The 22,085-nt window shown below is 48.8% G+C and overlaps 7 protein-coding genes and 2 non-coding genes across 9 annotated transcripts; 6 read left to right on the top strand and 3 right to left on the bottom strand.

Moving 5' to 3' along the window:
- The first annotated feature begins 1,059 nt into the window (after nucleotides 1-1,059).
- On the top strand, nucleotides 1,060-3,694 carry FOBCDRAFT_46973 (uncharacterized protein). Its single transcript, XM_031188860.3, has 2 exons — nucleotides 1,060-2,029; nucleotides 2,079-3,694. The coding sequence occupies exons 1-2, from the start codon at nucleotides 1,484-1,486 to the stop codon at nucleotides 3,525-3,527; spliced, it is 1,995 nt and encodes a 664-aa protein (XP_031036125.2). The 5' UTR covers nucleotides 1,060-1,483; the 3' UTR covers nucleotides 3,528-3,694.
- A 564-nt stretch (nucleotides 3,695-4,258) lies between these two features.
- Nucleotides 4,259-8,170, bottom strand: FOBCDRAFT_229024 (P-loop containing nucleoside triphosphate hydrolase protein). The gene has a single exon (XM_031188861.3). It carries the CDS (start codon nucleotides 8,114-8,116, stop codon nucleotides 4,520-4,522), a length of 3,597 nt encoding a protein of 1,198 aa, XP_031036126.2. The 5' UTR covers nucleotides 8,117-8,170; the 3' UTR covers nucleotides 4,259-4,519.
- A 681-nt stretch (nucleotides 8,171-8,851) lies between these two features.
- On the bottom strand, nucleotides 8,852-8,945 carry FOBCDRAFT_t164. Its single transcript has one exon. It is a non-coding gene; the product is annotated as a tRNA-Ala (tRNA).
- Nucleotides 8,946-9,588: 643 nt separating this feature from the next.
- FOBCDRAFT_46965 (uncharacterized protein) lies at nucleotides 9,589-10,458 on the top strand. The gene is made up of 2 exons (XM_031188862.3): nucleotides 9,589-9,793; nucleotides 9,843-10,458. The coding sequence occupies exons 1-2, from the start codon at nucleotides 9,736-9,738 to the stop codon at nucleotides 10,289-10,291; spliced, it is 507 nt and encodes a 168-aa protein (XP_031036127.2). The 5' UTR covers nucleotides 9,589-9,735; the 3' UTR covers nucleotides 10,292-10,458.
- Nucleotides 10,446-10,545, top strand: FOBCDRAFT_t175. The gene has a single exon. It is a non-coding gene; the product is annotated as a tRNA-Leu (tRNA).
- FOBCDRAFT_46963 (uncharacterized protein) lies at nucleotides 10,459-10,903 on the top strand. Its single transcript, XM_059612206.1, has one exon. It carries the CDS (start codon nucleotides 10,626-10,628, stop codon nucleotides 10,866-10,868), a length of 243 nt encoding a protein of 80 aa, XP_059467748.1. The 5' UTR covers nucleotides 10,459-10,625; the 3' UTR covers nucleotides 10,869-10,903.
- A 477-nt stretch (nucleotides 10,904-11,380) lies between these two features.
- On the bottom strand, nucleotides 11,381-12,645 carry FOBCDRAFT_242508 (inositol polyphosphate multikinase; the record flags this gene model as incomplete). The annotated part of the gene is made up of 2 exons (XM_031188863.3): nucleotides 11,381-12,440; nucleotides 12,596-12,645. The coding sequence occupies 2 exons, from the start codon at nucleotides 12,643-12,645 to the stop codon at nucleotides 11,381-11,383; spliced, it is 1,110 nt and encodes a 369-aa protein (XP_031036128.3).
- Nucleotides 12,646-15,721: 3,076 nt separating this feature from the next.
- Nucleotides 15,722-17,170, top strand: FOBCDRAFT_252151 (Argonaute complex, subunit Arb1; the record flags this gene model as incomplete). Its single annotated transcript, XM_059610991.1, has 2 exons — nucleotides 15,722-15,966; nucleotides 16,005-17,170. The coding sequence occupies 2 exons, from the start codon at nucleotides 15,722-15,724 to the stop codon at nucleotides 17,083-17,085; spliced, it is 1,326 nt and encodes a 441-aa protein (XP_059467747.1). The 3' UTR covers nucleotides 17,086-17,170.
- A 146-nt stretch (nucleotides 17,171-17,316) lies between these two features.
- Nucleotides 17,317-19,053, top strand: FOBCDRAFT_46950 (Pre-mRNA cleavage complex II protein Clp1-domain-containing protein). The gene is made up of 4 exons (XM_059612205.1): nucleotides 17,317-17,432; nucleotides 17,483-18,266; nucleotides 18,314-18,580; nucleotides 18,636-19,053. Exons 1-4 carry the CDS (start codon nucleotides 17,397-17,399, stop codon nucleotides 18,893-18,895), a joined length of 1,347 nt encoding a protein of 448 aa, XP_059467746.1. The 5' UTR covers nucleotides 17,317-17,396; the 3' UTR covers nucleotides 18,896-19,053.
- The last annotated feature ends 3,032 nt before the right edge of the window (nucleotides 19,054-22,085 follow it).

The raw sequence follows: 22,085 nt of genomic DNA, 5'->3' as shown, positions 1-22,085 counted from the left end.
CACTGTTTAATTTATTTTAATTGAACGGAATAAAAAACAAGGGTCTCTAATGCAACCTCGATGTTTCAGATGAATTGTCAATTGCAACTCCACCGCACTCTTGCATGTGGTTTTTTTTCTCTCTCTTTAGTGGCAGGGCGGCCTATCCTTGTCGATCCTCCTTGATTAACTTCTCCCAAAGTGTTTGCATTCATCTGCATAAAACTGACCTCAACCTTCGTCGTCATCATTTCCCGAGACCACGTAACCTTTCAACGCCTCAAAGGAACAGAATTTGAACGGGGGCATTTCCTTTAATCGGAGAAAAGAGCCAGAAGGAGAAGAGAAAAAAACGTTGGCTCTTTGACTCAACTCAGAGTACAATGACATGACAACGAATGGGTCCGTGTTGTCGGATCGTAGATCGCTAGCTTGCTCTCTCTTCTTCTTTGGAGGCTTCCTCTTTTGGGTGACCAGCCCGCAAACGGATCGACGCCTCTTGTTAGCCACCGCAAGCTCTGGACCGATCCGCTGGTGGTTCAGTTGTTAGCTTCGATAGTTTGTCTCAGTCAACGGGGTCCGAGAGGCAAGACTAAGAGTCAGTCAGTCTGTGAGGAGACTCTCATGATGAATGGATTTATCATCAATGCATGCATGTTGAACCCCTGCAAACTCAAAACTCAATGCAAGTCTTCAGCTCGTCGCAGTGGGGATAATAAAACACCGGAACCTCCTCAGCGAGTTTTGATGTGAAGTCTTCCGCAGTATTTTTTCCACAGGGCGGGCATATCTTCCGGAAAACATGTGCTATCTGCATTTCTGCAGCGCTAAAAAGGGGACCCAGCATTGCAGAAGCCACTGGGTTCTTTAGTGGCTTTCGGCCAAGGTTGCTCGAACCCGACTTGGCCCGCCCCCGCAAGCTCACCTTCGTAGCCTGTGATTGATCCACTGAATTGCATGGCGACCTGAGAGCGAGTCAGTCCTAGGTCATTCTCGCGACCTGAGGAAGGAGCTGGGCCTGGTACCGTGGTATTAAGCGATCGTGGGCTGCTCCTGCTCCGCGACTCGCGATTGAACGAGGGTCTTGTCCTGCCTGTCATTGCTTTACCTGGGCTGCTCTTGCCTTTCTTGTTGTTGCTCTTTGTGCTCGGGTCCCATTCTTTCCTTCTTTCCTTTCTTCTCTCGTCTTCCATCCAATCCAATCTGATAACTTACAACCTCCCACCAACACTCACCCACTATGATCTTCTAAGCTTTACACTGTCGCTCTCAACAATAACAACTCTTGATCTTTTCCTCTCAATAAATGAGAGCGCAAATACTCACATTTTAATTCCTTTCTTTCTGTACTCTGGCGCGCTATAAACATCAATCGGCAACTGTTATAATAACCCACTGCGCTTGTGTCGCACAATCGCATTACATTCCACCACTCCCGAGACATAAAGCAACAACCCGACTTGTCCGTCCTCTTTTTGCGGAGGGGCATAATAATTAGAACAAGATGCCTACAATCAACGCTCTTCGATCATTCGAACCTCCTCCTATTCCATCTCTTCCCGATTTTGAGCGTCGTCGTTCCACAACGTCGACGCTCTCCAACAACAACAACTCCGATTCTGTCACCTCATCTCTGCGGGGTCTTCAATCACCACCCAAAAGTAGCAGATCAAACCGCCCCAAGAGTGCTAAATTCTCATCATACCGCCTGCGCAGCAATTCAGGCCTTTCACTTCACACCAATGAGGACATTCTGAGACAATATACCGACTACCACCCTGATGGCACACCGCGTGCCGGCATGTATAGCAACGGGCTGGGGCAGTGGTCAGGTGAGAGATTGAGGAGCATTGACTCTGTTACATCGTCCAGAAGTCAAAGATCTAGTATCGCTTTCACTGAGTCGGATGGTTCCGGCGAGTTGCCTATTCCTGATCTCGTTGGACGTGAGATGTTTGATATGGTCATGGCCGATCATGCTGCTAGTGGTCAATTATGGAGATTCGCCGCCAGTCGAGGACTTGGTCAGAATGTTGACTACCTCATGAAGGTAAGTTGAGAAGACATGATATCACCTCACAGATTCTAATCATGAGCAGATTCGCGACTATATTCAATCCCTGGAGCAGGTTGTCATTCAACTCTCGACAATATCAACTTCGTATACATCCATCACCGCAACATCACCAATTAATCTGCCCTCCCCTATGTCCAAGGCTCTCAACACCAACATCAAGCATCTCACAACATCACTTATTCCCAGCCTGGAAAACATGTTTCTCGAATCTAAAACCTATATCGAACAACGCATCGTCAGAGAAATCTTCCCCGATTTTGTCAAACAGCAACTATCTCAGTGTACTAGTCTGGCTCTCTCCCTCGACGCAGAAGGTGACTCACCACCAAACCCTTACCCGGGCCTTAAGGGATCATTCTGTCTAAGTGATCCGTCGCGATCCGGAAACCCTATTGTCTTTGCTTCCGATGAGTTTGAGGAACTGACAGGATATTCACGAAGTGAGGTTTTGGCACACAATTGCCGCTTCCTTCAGGGGCCACAAACTGACCGAGACGGAATTGCCAAGATGCGCTCCGCAATCTGGCGCAACGAGGAGTGTACGGAATTGCTCCTCAACTTTCGGAAAGATGGAACGCCGTTCTGGAACCTTCTTTTCCTGTGCCCTCTTCTCGACACCGCTGGTAAAACAAAGTTCTTTATGGGCGCCCAAATCGACGTGTCGTCCTCGCTGCACGACACTCATGATGTTCTGAAAGTTTTGTCGTACGGTGCTGCAGAGGAAGACAAGACACCCGAACGGAGCAACTCTCGCTGGGCTAGCGACGGATCTCAAGGCGAGCCTGAGGCGGAGGAAGCCCTGAGTGTCAAGAACAACCAATACAAGACAACAAAGATGTCTGGATTCTTCAAAGCATTCAAAAAGCCGCCTCCTCCTCCTCTGTCGCCACCATTGAGCCCACGCCGTAGCTCGGATAGACCCCGGTCATCAGCTGGACCCACGATACTTGACAAGACCTACAGCACACGAAACGTTATCAGGAGATTTTCTAATCAGCCAGAAATGCTCATGACAACATACGCCCGATATATGATTCTTGAGCACGTTCCTTCATACCCAGCATCTTTGGGCGCAATGCCTCTCGATCAGGAGATGAAGTATCCACCCAAGTTGTGTGTGTCTTTCTACTCTAAAGAGATGCTCGATGCTCTTGATCTGGGCATGTCGGCGGAGGCTATCATTGGCAAAGATATATTTGACATTTTCACTGAGCAATCTACACTGCCATCAGTTACCAAGGCATTCAAGTCGACAGTCCGAGATCTGGTTGTCCGCGATGGAAAATCCGTGTCATTGGATCTTGCACTTGCAAACCACATCCCTCGCCGTGCCAATATGACAAGAACGTTGAGTGGTGACAGCGGGGAAACATCACCGAAGAAGCCAGCCAAGATGATGAGCCACTGGACACCTCTCAAAGATACTGAAGGATATGTCAAGTACGTGGCAATGATTGTGTCGCCAATTTAAATACGTGATGAATGGAAAGACGAAATGATGGTATAATATGCGGGCGTTGGATGAAGATTTGCTTTTTGTATTGTATCAGGGGATGTTTGAAGCTTATTTATACCTGTATGTACTCTTAACGACCAAGAGAATGAAGTTACGACTATAATTACTACAATGAATTGTTTCAGTATACCAAGCTCTCCGCCACTGAACTTGATATGTTCATGGACTTCTTCATGGATTTAAATGAATCATACTCCCCATTGACATACAGCGTAAACAACGTACTGAAGTCCATGTCACGCTCCAAAAGCAGCCTCTGATCGCCAAACTTCAGCAACCCTACGACGGAAATTCCACCAACGGTCCGCCAAGACAACCACAATAAAGGGGTAATCGGCACTTCCGATCTGTTGGCTCTCTAAATCTCCGACGGCGGTGGGTGATCTATGGCGTTTGAGTTATCGGGACCGAGAGGGAACAGCCGCTATTGTTTCTGTTGTTGTTCCCTGGTCTTGGCGGGCCGTGTGTCAGGGACTGGAGTTTGGTGGCCTTGGTCGAGGAGGTTTGTTCGCGTGCTTGCAAGAGATAAGACCTGAGTCGAGAACTTCATACGGGCGTGAACGTTGGGCGACCTTTTTGCTAGCAGGTGTACAAAGGCCTGAGGTCTTGGAGAGCGAGAACAACTTAGCTAAGATACTCTTAAGATCATAAAACGATTATACCAAACTATGCAAAACGGTCATAAATTCATCCAATTTTCTGCAATTTAGGGTTGAAATCGCAACTTTAGACCAGTCCTTCTTTGTCTTGTAGTGTGCTATGACTTGACACTTCTAACATATAATAACATTAAGTTCACCCAATCTACCATCATTGCCTCCTCTTCCGCCCTTTCTCTGGGCACTCCCTTTTCCCTGTAGCGTGATTCACTCAAGATGCAAGTCTCAATCTTAAAACCGTAATATGCCTCCCCAACGCCCATTCTAGTATTTGTATATAAAATGACATTAACCCCAGGTTCCACCACCGCCACCTCCTCTTCCGCCCTTCCTTTGCGCACTCAACCTCCAATCGTCCTCCGTAGCAAATTTATTATACAGCGGCTGGATCCTCTCCGCCTTCTTCCTCTTGCTCAGCTTATCCGTCGGCGCAACCTTGAAGAACGTCGGGGCGGCTTCGACGAGCCACTTGGGCTCGATGCTCGTGGTGCAGTGCATGTACTCCTTGCTCGTGAGGATGAGTTCGTGGTAGATGACCCACTCGGCCTGTTTGCCGAAGAGCGCGGAGCTCGGGTGCAGATACACGGGGGTGCCCTCGATAAGGGTCTTGTAACCTTCCTGGGGATCTTTGCGGGCTGCGTTGCGGAAGAAGCCTGCGCAGAGGGCCCTGCGGACCTTTTCGGTGTCGCGGCCGCAGGACTTGATGGAGTGTTTGTAGCGGTCCATGATCTTGACGATCTGGTCGCGGACGTCCTTTGCGCGACGCATGGAACGCGCTTGGATGAAGTTCTCGAAACACCAGGGTGCTGAGTAGCCGCTCTGCTTCCACGAGTTGTAGACGTTGAGGAAGGTTAGGTGGTCGCCATGGGGATCGTGGAACTTGGCCTTCTTTTGGTCTGCTTGAGACTGCTTCTCTTTGGGGCGGTAAAAGACAGTGGGAATGTTAAGCATGGACACGATGCTGAGGACTTCGTCTGCACATTCTAGATCAACGGCTGCGATAAGCACCTTGGCAAGAGAAGGTTCCATAGGGAAATCAGCCATCTTCCGCCCCAGTCGAGTAAGTAGACCTTCATCGTCGAGGGCGCTGAGGGCATATAGCTCCTCCAGTGCTGTAAGCATGGTGTTGATAGGGGGCGGGTCCATGAAGTCAAAGTGAAGCAAGTCGTTAATGCCCATTGCCTTGAGCATGAGGATTGTTGTGGACAAGTTCTGTCGTTGGATTTCGGGGATACTAGTCGGCAACATTTCAGACTGGTAAGCTGCCTCGGTGTATAAACGGAAACACTTTCCGGGTCCAGTTCGTCCGGCTCTTCCAGCTCTTTGGTTTGCCTGGGCCTGAGAAATTGGTGTGACGACGAGAGAGTCCATACCCAACTTGGGGTCGTAAGCGTTCTGCTTCACGAAGCCCGGGTCAACGACATAGTAAATCTCGTCGATGGTAATGGAAGTCTCTGCAATATTGGTGGCGATGACAACCTTACGGCTGCCAGGGGGTGCAGGATCGAAGATTCGACTTTGCATTTCCGTCGGAAGTGAAGCATAGACGGGAAGAATGATAAGGTCTGGCACATTAGGCCCTAAAGCTTTCATTCTCTCATACAAGACTTCGCATGCCGTGTCAATTTCTTCTTGGCCTGTTAAGAAAAGAAGAATGTCGCCCTTGGGCTCGGTAATATGGATCTGCATGACTGTGACAAGAGCAGTGTCCAAGTAATCGGACTCGGGTTCCTTCGAGTAGAGGATTTCGACAGGGTACGTTCGACCTGGAATGGTGAAAATGGGACATTCGTTGAAATACGCAGAAAATTTATCTGCATCGAGAGTAGCTGAAGTGACAATGACTTTCATATCGGGGCGTCGCTTGAGCGCCTTCTTTAGCAGGGCAAACAGCACATCAGTGGCAATGGTACGTTCGTGAGCTTCATCAAGCATGATACAGGAGTATCGCGACATATCGGGATCTACCAGAATCTCACGTTGAAGCATACCATCAGTCATGTACTTGATCTTCGTCGAAGGACTAGTGCAGTCTTCGAATCGAATCGTATACCCGACCTCTTCACCAAGCTTACAGCCGACTTCTTCCGCTACTCGCTTGGCGACGGACATGGCAGCCACACGACGAGGTTGCGTACAGCCAATGATACCATCATTGGCAAAGCCAGCTTCAGCGAGGTATTGTGTTAACTGAGTCGTCTTTCCTGATCCTGTTTCTCCGACTACAATCAAGATCTGGTTCTCGTGAACAGCCTTGATCAGTTGCTCTCGGAATGCATATACAGGAAGCGACTCTCGTTGTTCCTTGATGCTCAAATTGGTGCGCTTGCCCAGAGACTGTCCCTTTGGAATGACTGCCTTCTTCCATTCGGGAACGTCTTCAGAAGGCTGATTCTTCCTGGCATTCCTCAAATCGCTAGCAAACTTCCTCTTATCGGGATCAGCCATAGGATCTTGCCATTGAGAGGATAGGTTCTCTTTGGGCTCGTCCTTCGCAGCTGCATCGGCTTCTTGTTGCTTGAGTTCTTTGCGTTCCTTCGCCAAGGCAGTACCAGACATAGCTGCTCGATTCATAGAGCCTTCTGGGGCCTTGACAACGCGGATAGGTGATAATTCAAGGGACTGCTTGGTCTGGCCGGCCAAGAACGGCGGTTCCTCCTCACGAACCTCAATATCGACATCCTCTTCAAGCTCAAGCTCGCCATCTCCGCGGAGAGTCGCGTTGTAGTCTTCTTCCAGGTCAGGGTAATCCGAAGCCTTGGCCACTCCCGATGCGATCAATTGTCTAATCTCCCACCTTTCGGGAGAAGTCATTCTCTTCTTCTGTCGTCGTGGAGGGCCCAAGCTATCTCGAGGCATGCCGGTTGGTTCCGCAAACCCGTCCCTTAGACCACCACCTCCTCCTCCTCCCAAAGCTTCCATATTGGCACCAGTTGTCATTCGAGCTTGTGGTTCTAGGTCCTCCCCAGTCGACTGATCAACATCTTTCATTGACAAGCCCACACGATCGCGGCCATTCTGATCCTTATCGAGACTTGTCACCTTGACCCAGACCTTTTGTCCATGCGACACCAAATCCGACGGGTGGTTGACGCGCTGTCCAGCAGACATTCGCGAAACGTGTACGAGGCCATCGACTCTGCCTCTTACATTGTGCAAATTGATGAAGGCACCGAACTCTTTGAGGCCTGTAACATGTCCCTCGTAGACCTTGTGCAGCTGCGGCGAATCATCAACCTCAGGAGCTGGAGCATTGCGAAATCGGTCGTCGTCGTCGTCGTGTCGCCGACGCCCTCGTCGATCTTTGCGCGAATCGCGGTACCCATCACGCCAATCTTCGTCGCCTCGCTCATGCGACCGTGACCGCGATCGATATTTATCTCGTTTTCGTCGTTCTCTCGAGCGCGACCTTTTTCTCCTCCTTGACTCTTTGTAATCAGCCTCGCGGGGGCTTCGACTTCGTTTTCTCGTGGACTTCTCTTTTTTCGCCTTCCCCTCTAGACCTTCTAACAGCGCCAGTGTGTCGTCGAATGCGCCCGATCCATCGTCACGCGCAGGCTCCTTATCCGGCAGTGCGAGCCCACTGAAGACCTTTTCCTTCTCTTCTAGGGTCCTCGAATGGTGCTCTTCGTGGTTGGCCTTTTTACCTTTAAACTGTGGGTGTAGAGCAAGCACTAAACGATCGATACTCTCGATGAGACTGAGAGGAATCGAGGGGAGAGCCTTTGCTAGATCATCGCGGAAATCCTCGAAGTTGCTGCATTTGGTTCGTTTATCGATGAGAAATTCAGCGACAGTCTTGTCCTCTAAGTTCATATGATTCTTCAACTCTGAGGACACCTTCGAGACGAGGGACAGCAGCTCAAGATTCGATAAGTCGTCCATCGTATTGGTGTGTTGTGTTGACGCTGCTGCACCCAAGCTTGAGATGAATGGAAGGTATACTGGATACCTCCCAGAAAATAAAAAATGGATGAGTCAGCAAGCAACTCGAAGACAACCTCGGAATCGCAAATACGAAAACACTTAGGTAAATTTATAATGACCTTATGCAATCTAAGCATGAGCTCAGGGGAGCTTTCGATTACTTTATTTACTTTAGTACATGGTCTTAAAGGTCTTGAGTCTTGAACTCCCTGAGGGCGTTTTTGGACGAGAAGGTCTTCCGTCGCATTTGCAAAGAGAGGACTTCCAGGGTATTTATATTCCAATGGAAGTTTCCGTGAAAACCTAACATATCAAAGCTTTCTGCTGCCTTGAAAGTAAAGTCTAAAAGGCTTGTGTTTAATACCTTATCTTGCTCTAAGATAGTTATTGAATTTTAATGTAAACTTAAGAATAAATAAATCATTCTTCTCACTAGGTCACTTATAGACCACAGGTGTCTTGAGAATGAGCTGCTGACTGCGCCCTATCCAAGGCCTCGAAAGCAACTTTAGCAGAACAGGGAGTAAAACATGGAAATGCAATAAGGCAGAAAAAGAGCAATTGCTTTGTGTTTATGGTGATGCTGTACGATTGAAAAGTTAGTGATCTTAATGACTGATAATTGTCTCTTTAGAAAGTAAAAAAATTAAGTGCCAAAAAGTGTGGATAACAGTGGGTTCTAACCACCTAAGTTGGACGAACAGGGAATCGAACCCTGGACCACTCCCAGATTCTTCAGAAGGCTGAATTATGCTAAGGGAGTATTATACCACTAAACCATTCGCCCGATGAATGTGTGACTTCATGTGAAAGTGCTGAGTGGAAGCGGCACCATGAGGGCACGCGGTTGTCTGAAGCTGTGCGTAGTGAAGTAGCGTGTTGAAACCAGTTTCTAGTATCAGTTGTGCGAGCTACTTGACTTGGTATTTGGTAGCTGGCAGTGAGTAGTTGAATAAACTTACAGTTTAGCTTTGCATAAGCGATTCGTTATCTGCGTCAGATGTTTTGCGCTTCTGCCTGAAATCCATCCATGTCTTGTCGAGAGTGTAAGTGGAATGACGTATGCGAAACCATATCGCAGAATATTGTAAGAAGACGCTGCACTTCTTGTTTCAATATCTCCTCAGAGGCACTTCAATTAGAGTATGGAAGCCTAATAATAGACGTGGATCTTCAACTCAGTATCTTCATCGCTGTATTTCATAGGAAGTCTTGTTGAGGCGACTTTGGCTGCCTCCAGGACTCTAAACTCAGTGATGACCCGATTCTGTGGCTGTCGGCGGGGTTCCAGTGACTGACGCCTCAGCTACAGCCAATCACGCACTCCCTTTCTCTCTGCACAGTCCCTCTTACGCAAGCCCCTCCCCCAGAGACGCCACCCTCCAGGTGACCCGGCTCTGTCTTGCATGGCGTAGCGCAGAACCTCGCAAGAACCCTTCGTCATCATCAATCAGGTCACACGCTCTCTTTTCTTCCTCGCACCAAACAACATACAAACACCATCAATTCTTCAACTCAATCGCTTTCTCTTTGATATCTTTCATTCAAGAGTTTCGAACGCTCTTTACTACACAACAATGTGTTCCGCCGACTTCTTCCTCGCTTTCCTCGCCATTCTCTTCCCCCCACTGCCCGGTAAGTCGACCAGTTTCCCTGTCGCGCATCATTGCTAACATCGATTTAGTCTGGGTAAAGTGCGGTCTCTGCAGCGCCGACTCTCTCATCAACATCCTTCTCTGCTGTCTCGCCTACATCCCCGGCCTTATCCATGCATGGTACATCATCGCCAAATATCCTGAGCCGCCCTACGAGTACGAGGCCTTGCCACATGATCGTGAGGGTAACCGCGTTACCTACGTCTACGTTCAGTGCCCGCCAGGCCCTCATCAGCACGGCCACGGCCACCCCCAGAACCAGCAGCCCAAGCCCCAACCCCAACCTCATCATGGTGGTGTTAGCAACAACAATAACAGCATGAACTACGGCACTCAGAACGCTGGCGGTTCTTCTCGTCCTGCGCCTCAGCAGCATGGCGTGACAAATAACGGCGAGGGTAGTTCTGAAAGCCAGGGTGTGCCACCTTCCTATGCCGACGTCGTCGCTGGAGATCACAAGATTCAGTCCAAGGATTAAACGCTCCGCCAGATGTTCCCTTTTACATGTTCCCTTTTACACGATACGGAAATACGGCACCGAGATGGCTTCGTATCCATTTCTTCGAAATTCCAGCGACTTGTTAGAATTTTGCGAGGCCTTTCACAACAACAAGCGGGTCCTAAAGGACTTGGGTGAGATGGCCGAGTTGGTTATGGCGCCAGGTTAAGGTTAACCTTAACACCAATTTCCTGGTGGAGCAATCCTCCTGGGTTCGAGTCCCAGTCTCATCAATGAGTTTCATTTTTTTACATCTTACGATGTTCTTTTTGCTGGAGGGTCTTGGGACAATGGGGTTATCGGTTACTGAATCATGGGTGCTGCTACGAGGAACTCGGCTCCATACAGGCGCCTGCGTATTCTCCACTTCACAATAATTATATCAGGAGTTTTTGAACGTCGGATTTGGTTGGATTCATGCGTTTCTAGTATGATGATTCGGTATTTCAACTTGTTTGTGGTAATTAGACTTACATTCGTAGGCTTGAGCTTTGAAGGCTTGTTTCTAGGCTGTTCTACGAGGTATATGAAGTTTTCTGGACAAGGTAGTTTATGAAGACCTGTTCAAACATTCTTCGTTCTGTAAAAACATTGTGTACGTGAATACTTCTAACCGTTACTTCTCCATTGGGAGTATCACATATATGAGTGAATAGAATAGAGTAAAGGTTGTGTGTGTTATAACCTCCTATAATGACCTAATCCTCTATACTTATATATTGTACAACTAAATCCAGCCCCTTGAACTCCAAATCCACGACCAGACATCTAACAAGACGTCAGGCATAAAAGGCAACACCCAACGTGAGAACAAAGCGGAAGTAAAAGTTAAATTGTCATCATCATGGACGCCATGCACCGAGCCGCAGCGCAGCGCAGCTGTTTTTCTACATTCGATCATTGGATCCCCTTTCGATCCTTTAGCACATGGGTATCGAGACTCCTCTCCATTTCCGTCTAAGCAAAATGCTTTCCTTGTATCCGTCCCCATTTGAAAGCGTTGTTTTTTGTCATGATCATAAAAGGTGCCCAAATGTATTTGCCCTTTTTCATTTCCGTAAAAAAGTTTTACGCCATCTCTTGGAAAATGCGTAAAAGACTCCTCACACCCGTCAAGGCGTTCTCGTCAGGTCCTTGGCCGGGGGTCCATTCGGCGTGGGCAAAGTCAATGAGTTTTAGGGAGTATATTTGTGGCAGGGAGGCTTCGAGGTCCGAGTCTTCGTCTAGCTCGTCTTCGTCGTCCAGAGCGATGCCGCTATCAACCCTCTTGGTAGTTCGAGCTGCTTGGCCGATACCTGCCTCTGCGTCGATGAGTGCGTTGTTCTCTTCAATAGCGCTTCGGAGAGCTTGGCCGTCGCCCTCGAAGATGAAAAGTAGTGAAGACGAGTACATTCGGCTTTCGTGACGTGAGAGAATCTCCTCAACTCTCTGTAAATCTCGGACAAAGGCTGCGCAAACGGCCTTACCGAGATCTTCATCAATGCCAGCGTTTTTGTTGAAGATGAATTTTCGGAACTCATCAACGACGTTTTCTTGAGTGACTGTTGTTCGACCATAATCCTTATCGTAGATCTTGTAGTTTTCCTCGTCCAGTTCCGAAGCATCTTCTGACCCGCGGTAGACCCGCATTCCCGCTATCCGGAATCCCAAGCTACCGTGTGTCGTCTCAGCCGAGATCTTGTCGAAGCGCTGCTTTTTTTGTTGAGGGGCATCGTCGGCCCAGAGTCTTACTCCCAACTTGACGTCGAGGATATTGGGGTTCTTGAAACCAAAGGTAGCATTATCCAGCACAACCGCCTTATCGGTCTTGATCTTGTTATCCTTGGCCGGCACCCAAGCACCACCTTCTTTTTGTTGTGTCGCTGTAGCATGAGCAACCTGTTCAGCAACCGAAGCGACAATCTCTTCTTTTGACGTCTTGAGGTCTCCGGCATGGGAGATAACACCTGCAACAGCCTCGTCTATTGTCTTCTCAGTGGGATCGGTAAGCAAGAGGGATCCCATAAACAATGGCATAATATCGGCGAACTCGGGATGTCTTCGATTGGCAGACTGGTAGAAATCGATCTCGGACTGTGTGCAAGGCTTGATGAATAGTTCGCCATCGGGGGTACAAAGCGTGCCGGCACTTAAGTCATCGAAATTAGCATGATGCAGATGAAGCGCGGGGGTGGCATTGTGACGCAAATATGTCAAGCCAGAGCAACAGAGGCGCTCTCAAGGGAGGACAAATTACTCGGATGAGAAGCGCATATGCAATGCGAAAAGAATCAATGGACTTACTGGCCGGCAACAGCGTAGTTGTAATCGCGAAGCTCTTTGCGATCAGGCATTTGTTTTGATCCCATCATAATTCGTGGGATTGTGAGTGTGGCGGTGGGCTCGCGCCGGTCTTCGGTGTAACAGCCGTAAAAGGTGCTTGCTTGATAAGAAGAGAGAGGGAAAAGGGCAATCAATGTCGGAATAAAAGAAGCGATCAAGGTCCGGAAGCGACTGGCGAAGGAGAGTTATAGAAATGTCGAGGGGTGAGGCGGTGAAGAAGCCTGTGGAGAGATGCGCAGTTGTTGAAAGGAATTGGACTGGACTTTGAAGCTGAAGGCTGGAGCAAGCGATGGATTCGAGGGCGTGGCTCAGTTCGCAGGGTAGGGTGAGTAGCGTAGTAGTCGAGTCCGGAGGGGTCAGCTCAGCGCAAGGCGAAGCGTTAGGGACCAATGCTTAAGTAGGTTTGATTTGAGTGGAGCGCCAAGTGAGGCAAGTTTTGAGAGGAAAAAAGATAGAAAAATGGCCACTATAGATAGGATATAGGATATAGATGAATAGGGAAAGAAAAGATATTCTTGAAATCAGGGTCAAGTACGATGAGGTATTCCAAGAAATTCAGGGGCGCAGAAAGCGAGAATTCACTGATCAGCACAGGATCAACCCCCAGTCTTGTCTGTCTTGGTCAAGGTGCGACACGTCAAGGCACAAGGAGACGAGTTTGTTCAGAGGGGATGGTTCCGCTTCGTCCGCAGATACAAGGGCGCTTGTACTATACTTGCTGCTTTGAGTTGCAGTAGGTAAATAAAATGGAGAGATCCGAGTGGCGATTTTGTATGTAATTTTTGTCGTCCCCAAGCCTTGGTCAGCGTTTGTGGCGGATGTAACGGACCAGTGGGAAATTGGAGGATGATGTGAGGCCAACGATGATATTTCTCTGACAAGAGCCAGTCAGACGAGGTCTTGGGAGGAATTGTGATGTACGAGATTGATAGTAAATCGTCATTAGATGAGCATTTCACGGGCTGTTTATACAGCATTTCTGGTGACCGTGAATCACAGAGCGGAACGAACTAGTGACTAGGCAACTCAACGACAACCTCATGAATAACTCAAGTCCTAGCATTACACAGCCAGCAGACAGGGTACAGCCCGTGAATCGCAAAACATTTCCTCTCAAAGCGATAGCGAGACGAGCCCCGAATAACGAAGGCGATCCGTCGACAAGCCCCTCATCTCAGCGGCAATACCAGCGAGTCAACGACCAAACAACAGCGAGAAGTGAGCCCTGTCAAGCGCTCTGCCTCGCTGAGCCACAGCCAACAAGAACAGGGGTCCAATTCCATTGGCCCTGGGCATACTCTGTACTCTCTCTGTATTTGCATCTTCGGTCATTTCCCAGAATTGACATGGCTTTTTGTCTCACTGTCCAACGTTTTGCTGGTTACACGTCGCAACGAGATACATAGTCTATCATCAGACCAAACCTGGGGTTTGCGATATGCAAGGAACACAGGGTTTCTGGATCACGGATTTGTTCATGTGCTGCGTGTTTGCTATGCTGGCGTTTGGGACATGAGCGGCGATCTTGCTGTAAACTGCGATCTGACTCAAACGAGGTTTGCTAAGAATGACACGAGATTCGTCATTTCTTGGTTACTACGCTATTGATTCGTAGATGCAGCGAATTAACGAGCCTGAGGCCGAGACAAACGCGGAACGGAAGAGAAAATATGTCTCTAGCCTAACATCCATGCATGCATGCACGTCGATGAAGCCTCAGCGCCTCAACTGATATTTACTCGAGTTGAGCTACTATCTCAACCCCATACACTATGCAGTCCGAGCTTAATCGGACTCTTTACACATCAGTTGAAACACTAAAAAAACATTACTACACAAACACTCAAGTCGTACAACCCCAAATATCACACGTCGTCTCACTATCACACCCTATCAGCTACACCCGTTCAGCTTAGCCAAAAACCGCCTGGTGACCTCTATCAACTGACCCCAGAGCCAATAACAACCCCCACGAATCAAATCAAGATGTCTGTGACTTTTCCTTAAATCCCTCTCTCGTGTTGTCGACACCCTTTTCTTGGCCGGGATGGGCCGGCCCGTATTGACCAGCGTGGTTTTGGTTGGTGCTGCTCGCACTAGGGTATCGTGAAAGCCTTGCTTTCAGCCCAGCTGTGATAGGCATTTTGTCCTGAGAGATTTCCTGGGATTAGATGATAGGCTTTATACTAGTCTGATCGGTACTGTATTCACATATAGTACACTAAGTTGTTCAAGTAAACACATGCATCAAAGCTAAGCGCAACATACCAAGCTTAATCCTGTCGCAAACACATGAGTTGGATATTGCATGACTGTGCTCGACCTTTATGATATATTGGTTATAATTTGTGTAAATTCACTTAACAAAAAAAGATATACCCAAAGGAGTCTGAGCCTCCGAGCATGAAGGCTAGTTGGATCAAATATCCTGGAGTGACTCTGTGTCAACTCGATATCTTATTGACGTTCTTTGATCTTGAGAACTTATTTGCAACCTTCGTTACTTGTGTGTAAGAATTCTATCTATCCTCTGGAGAGAAGCAGTAGCATAGGGCCATGAAATTCTGCTTTCTGAGATTGTGATTCCATAAGCTCAAAACCACTTATACTATGGGACAGGCTTGATAAATATATATATTCAAGGGCTTGGTTGACCTCCATCATGAATACCAATACAGTCTGGAGCCTCGGTCGATTGGTAGCTTGCCGCCTGCTTTACATCCGCCCATGTTTGAGCCAAACAGCGGCTAACAGCTAACAATCAGACTGACACGTTTTCAGATGGAAGTCTTCAGTCCGTTCTTTTGTGCATTCCTTATTATGAGTGTCCTTTGCTGTCTCTAAGCCATCTTGATTCCAGGAGAAGCGATGCTTGCAGATCCTGATGCCAGCATAAGTTCCCCTTTATTAGCCAAAGATTTGACACTGCTAGCCAGCTCCTAAGAACCGATTCGTCCCATCTTTAGGTAGGCATACCTGGCTGAATTCGCCGTGTGTTCATCTAGCCTATGAATCATAGGGCTACTGGCTACATAAAGCCTCGGAATTCCTCATCCCCAAATCTTCTTCCCTTCTTCATCAACTATCATGGCCGAAGACTCCAAGCCTCAGATCGAGGAGCACTTGGCTCTGCCAGAGTCCCTCCAGGGCATCGCCAAGAAGAGCCGGAAGAGAAAAAACAAGAACCTCAACCGTGGTCCTACAGCGCTTCCAAAGAACCGTGGGAGTGGTTTCGAGGAGTATTTCGCCGATCCGCCTATGACTCCCGTCGAGGCCAAGGAGGAGAAGAATGAGATTTATTCTCAGGACCTCCCTTTTGCTGAGTATGACCGGTATCTATCTTAGCAAGAGCCAGTGCTAACATTTATAGGCGCATGCAATCTTGCATCCAGCGTTTCCGCTCCCGACGCCGTCTCCAGGGCGACCGCGGCCTGTACTTCAACGAGTATCTCTTCCTCGGTGGCGTCGATACTACGCCCAACACTTTCGGCGGTCTCAGCCAGCAAGAGATGAAGGAACTTACTCCTGCCCAGCGTCGAGAGGCAACTGCTACAGATGTTATCTGGGCCAATTCTCAAGGTGGCGAGAAGTTCTACGACGGCGATGACGAGAAGTGGAGTGTCGATTTTGCTGCTGTCGTTGCGGGCTTCTTCTCTGTCAGTCTCGTCCATCTGACCTCCTTTGAGCCCAAGAGAATGGAGGAGGGTATCGACACGATTAAGAACTTTCTTCGATACGTTCTCCAGCACGATGTCTGCCCTGAGTACGAAGACAGTGTCAAGGAGGCTCTCGAGCTGTGCAAGACTGCGAGTGTCGAGTGGCCCATGATCCGACAGCTCAACGCTGATCTCCCCGGGCACTTCAACCTCGCCTGCTCAGAGATGTTCTACGAGACATCAACCGAAGAGTCTTGGTCATTCCAGACTTTCAAGCGACCCAAGGGTTTCGATCCCAAGGCTGTCTTCTTCGCGGCCTTTGCTCTCATGGACGAGCCTGAACTCTTCGAAAAGCTGTCTCTCAAGGAACCCAGCATCTTCAGCGAATACACCTGCACTCTTGAGCTGGTTGAGATCATCCGCCCCGAAGAGGATATTGTCAAGCGATTCAACTCTCTCGTCATCGGCGGCAAGGCAGCGAACCATGTCCCTGTTGGTAAAGCTGTCTTCAAACAGGGCTTCATTCAAGATGACTGGGAGAACCCATGGGCTGGGGAGTGGCCTGTCAAGGAGGATACGATCACTCTTTTCTTCGACGATTCTCTTTTGGCAAACATGATGCCGGGATTGAAGACCGTTGCAACTATTAGTGAGTTGGATGCGGGACTGCGATTTCTCAAATCTATCGAGATGATTGTCCCGTCGTTCTACATCTTTCTCTCTCAGGAGTTGATGCGCCACTACAAGGAGCCCAGAGTTGATGATCGCGCTGCTCCATCGATCAGAAATGCGTAGAAGGGGAGGGATCTTGCTGAGGATAAATACTAAAGGGGAATTGAAAGTTGGTCAGATGGTTAAAAGTTGAAATGATAGCTACAGGGTAGTTTTGAACGGTAGTAGCACGTAGCTCATTCTTATGATTTTAGTCGACAGAATTGATCCACACTGAACATTACTTTTCTACACCGATATTTATGTCACATAACTTGCTGCTCCAACTTTATCTCATCCTTGCATCGAGCTTCTGGAAAGCTTCCAAGAGCCCCACGCACAGACACCTTTGATCACGACGACATTTCTCTTCCGTCAAAGTCGATGTAGCGACAATGTCAATTCCAGGCCTGGGCCAGATTCCCACACAGGCAAATCTCTATAACCACCATTAATTAGCCCTTACTGACATTTATTACAGCCCACCGCCTCGACCACCCGCGTCATCACCCTCCGACCAGCCTGCGAATGGCGCTTCCAAGCCTCCTCCCCTGTAATCGTCAAGCTTCTCTCCGGCACAGCTGAGAAAGACGGCGTCGAACTAGGTCCTAAAAACGCCTACACCTTTGCGGGCGTCAAGTCCAAGATTCTAACGTGGCACGGGTGCGAGCTCGAGATCGATGGCCGATGCGATGTTGACTCCGTGGCGGAATATGCGAATCCGACTGATAATCCGGCAAACGTGCATGTGAATCTTCATGGACAGCTTAATGATATGCGAAAAAAGGCGGCGAGAGAGGGGAGAGAGGGGCCGAGGGTGTTGATCGTTGGACCGGCAGATGTGGGAAAGACGACGGTTGCGAGGACGTTGACGAGTTATGCGACAAGACAAGGCTACCAACCTCTAGTGGTGAATGCGAATCCTAAAGAAGGACTGCTCAGTCTGCCGGGAACACTGAGTGCGAGTGTTCTTGCGACTGTCATGGACATTGAGGCCGTGGACGGTTGGGGCAGTACGCCTACCAGTGGCCCAAGCAGTGTGCCCGTGAAGCTTCCTCTGGTGTTTTACTACGGACTGGCATCACCCGATGAAGACCCCGAGTTTTATCGCGAACTCATGAGTAAACTTGCCGGAAGCGTAAGTGCACGCTTGAGCGAGGATGAGGACGTCAAGAGCTCAGGTGTCATTATCGATGGAATGGGTCTTCCTGAACAGAGCAAAGATGGGTATGAGCTTGTCGCACACATCGTCGATGAATTTTCCGGTATATCTTACTCCCAGTGCTGAAAGAAGATAAGCTAACGTAACCAGTTAATGTTATCATTGTGATTGGCTCAACAAGTATCACCTCCGAGCTATCTAAACGATTCAGCAACGAGCGAACAAGTCTGGGAGAACCCATCAGCATTGTTCCCATCGACAAGTCCGACGGTGTCGTCATTCGAGACGAGGCCTTCTTACAGCACGTAAGAGAAGCGGCTATCAAGGAGTATTTCTTCGGCGACTCCAAGCGCACTCTCAGCCCCCTGATTCAACAAGTCGATTTCGACAGCGTGATTGTGTATCACACCTCCGACGGTACATAACCCTTGCCAAGCCATTTACTACCGGTTTTACTGACTCATTATGCTAGAAAATTCTCACAGCCAGGGTGTCACCCGAGAAGACCCCTCAACGCCGATGCAGCACTGGACGTTTGCCATTATGCACGCAACACCGAAGGAGTCGCCCGATACGGTCCGTGCTGCAAGTGTCATGGGCTTCTTGTACGTGTCGGATGTGGATGAGGAACGTCGTAAGATCAAGTTGCTTTCGCCGGTGAGCGGACGGTTGGGTGACCAGCCGCTTGTGTGGGGGAAGTGGCCGGAGCCGTTTATTAATCTCCTCGGATAAGGGAGTTTCTGCGTCTTGGCAAGGAGTGAGAGATAGTACTAGACCTGGTCTACGGATAAGGACATGTTTTGGCCCGTACGGAGTAGGGTCGATAATCAATGCTGGAGCAAAGCTTTTAGCCAAATTGTGTTTGCCGTCAGGGTTGAGACTGATTGCATAGACCGTGAATCTAAAGTCCGAGTTTGTCCAGGAGGGCTTCAAACCGATGTTCCCTTTCTTAGAGTCACAACCGTCCCTGCCGGCGTGGATTGATTTTCGGACAAGACCTACACTGTATCCGTATTACTTGTATCCGAAGTTGTGCCTCCCGTGCAAGCCAGTATCCGGTATCTCCTAGTTTGGCAAGTCTTGTCTCATCGCAACATAGAAGTCATCAGAGAACCCTAAATATCCCGAACTCTTGCACTCATCTTACCTTTCTCGTAGACGTTTTGCTGCATCCATGGTATTAACGCCCATGCGAATACCCCATACCCCGCATCGTTTATGATGATGACTGGAGCCTTGCGCAAAGCCAAGAAGGTGGATGAGACGCTGTATGGAGAAACAGGGAGATTCTATCTTCATTTAACATCGTAGTGGCATGATTTCCAAAACGCAGGACTAGCTTGTCGTTGAGAACCGGAGATACGAGCAGTCAGCTTCGGCGAGCGAGTTGTTTTCAGAAGCTGTACAGGGTCTTTGGAAGTTGATATCCGGGGAAGTTCGATGTCTGGACCCTCATCGAAGCTTGGTTTAAGCTTGTTCCCCAGACTTACCCCGTTCAACTTTATTCAAGCGCTAGGGTTATCATTGTCGAAAAGTGCCATTGGCCAATGCTGATCCCATACGGAGTAGTCGACCAAACGTAACTATCGTGCTGTAATGTCTGAGCCGTTCGTTCTCCGTCTCGGCCGTCGGTGGTCCTGGCTTGCATCCCGGTGCACGGCCGGTCCGGAGTCCAAAAGACGGCGCCGAGTGAGCGGCACTTGCTTGTAACATTCACACAGTGAAATGATTCCTTGGCTGTAGATCAAAAAGACCCGTATCCACTAGTAGCAAGGTTACGTGGCTGTGTAGTGCCCTTGTTGTTCAGGATACCTGATTCGCGCAATGACGGTTGAACATAGTCGATGAAGTCAGAGCCTGTAGCAGAACCGGGAACCTCTGAACCTCTCTAGAGTAGCACCGTCATGTTTCCTAGTCCAAAAATCAAGAGGGTTGGGGTCGTTTCAGGCGGTTTTGAGAGAAGATCCCTGGCCAGGCTTGCAACCCAATTGTTAAGCTTAAATCTTAGCGTAATTCTGGAGTAAGAGCCGCCAAAACAAGGCCGTTCCCCAGATGGTCTTGGCCGTAATTGGGTGCCAGGGTGAATGAATGAAGGCTCAATGTGGTCATTGGAGGACAAAACAAGCATAACGAGCAACACAATGCAACAATGCAGGTTTCCATAAAAAGAAGACCGCAAAAGTAGTGACATTCATCACCATCGTTGCCAAGCAAAACCAAACTTGGCTCGTCGTAGCAGGTGATTAAGAGGAGAATTGTCTTGGCCAAGGCGAAGCAAAAGCAACACAGTATTGGTTAAATATCGTCGTATGCCAAGCCCAAGCCATGCCAAGTTCAAACAAGCATTCTCTCATTAAGAAGAGAAGTGGTGACAATTAGACGAGGCGAGGATAAAAGGTGAAGTGTGATTGGTCGCTGAATGACTGATTGGTACATCGGCTAACCTCATCATGTGGATATTTTTAACTTGATGTCGAGGCGGATAAGTTATCGCCTGCTGACGACAGACGCTAATGGACAGTGATTGTGGGTGATTATAGCACAGTAATGGATGGAGATTGCTTGATTCAGGCAGATGATGTTTGCGTTGCCATTGAGACTGTAGCTTGTGTCGTATTGTGTTCTGTTGTCCGAGGTGTTGTCCAATGGACGTGAAGCTTGAGATGGCGTTTGCGACTCTCTTCCTCAGAGCGTTTTCCTTCAAACGCTGACATTTATCCAAGTCGCACAACTTTCTACAAGAACGATGGATATTAGACCGTCGGTTACTCGCAGATGACGATTCAAACAAAAGAAAAGAGAAACAACTGTCCAAGGAAAGCAATTGCTGATCCGACCGACGGGCGTATCATAGTAGGTGTTGGATCCCCTGCAACCCCTCGTGACCTTGGCAGGATGAGCTTTGATTCGTCTGTATCCCACGCGATACTGCACGCCAAGAGGAGTACTTGGGAGTACATTATCCGTCTTCGTTGGTGTGGAAGAACAACGTGTCTCGAGCAAGTCTTTTGCTTCAATGGCGCCAAAGAGGCCGTTCTGGTTCCACCAAACCTAATCTCGACGATCCTCTTGGATAAGATGGATGAAGCTTGTTGAATAATGCTTCAATTGGCATTGCAGTGAATGGCTGTTTGAAGCGTTTGATCTTGTCGTAACAAAATCTGACCGAATCTCGTTGACAGTTTTCAACTTAATGGTTGGAAACGATACTATCGTCTCTCTGAATGCTCTGACAATGGATCTTAGTACCTGGTAGTACCATGCGCCGACGAAGCACAGTGTGTGTTAGACTGCGGGGCAGCACATGCATGGGTGCGTGAGTGTGTAAGTGGGAAGCTCACACTCCCGTGTTATTCACTTCCTTTCCTTTCCTCTATTGGACTGGATTGGATCGGATCTGAGTCTCTAGGGATGGGAGAGAGTGAGGTGCTTGAGAGGTTTGGGATAGGTACCCGTCTCCCACGTAGACGAACTTCCTACAGAGCCTCGCTTCCAACCTCGTTGTTGCCGGCATCTGTCCGGTCCTTCCTGGTTCCCTCCTACCTCGGATTGTAGATAAAAGCTGCCACCCTCTCAACTTCTTTCCACGACTTTTCTCTTCTTCTCTACCCAGATATCGTGCTTCACGCGATCTCTTCCCTACATATTACTTCAACTCTCTTTTCAAGTCTACTCAGAAAACCCCCGGCTGATCTTGTCCGGCCTGCCTTCAACAAAAACATCCTTGCTCAGCTCCCCTCCAGCTTTCGCTTATACCAACACCCATTCGATGGGAGAAACCGAATCCAAATCCGCGAATGGTGCAATTCACGCCACTTCCACGTCGGACTCCTCGACCGTCGCAACCGGCCAGGACGACCAGCCTCCTATAGCGGAACCCCCAGACCTACTAGCCATAGAGAAGCCGATTCTTCCCCATACG

This window comes from Fusarium oxysporum, chromosome VIII (assembly GCF_013085055.1).
Source record: "Fusarium oxysporum Fo47 chromosome VIII, complete sequence".
NCBI lineage: Eukaryota > Fungi > Ascomycota > Sordariomycetes > Hypocreales > Nectriaceae > Fusarium > Fusarium oxysporum.
Note: the sequence above shows the minus strand (reverse complement) of the source record. Positions and strands in the feature narration are given on the sequence as shown.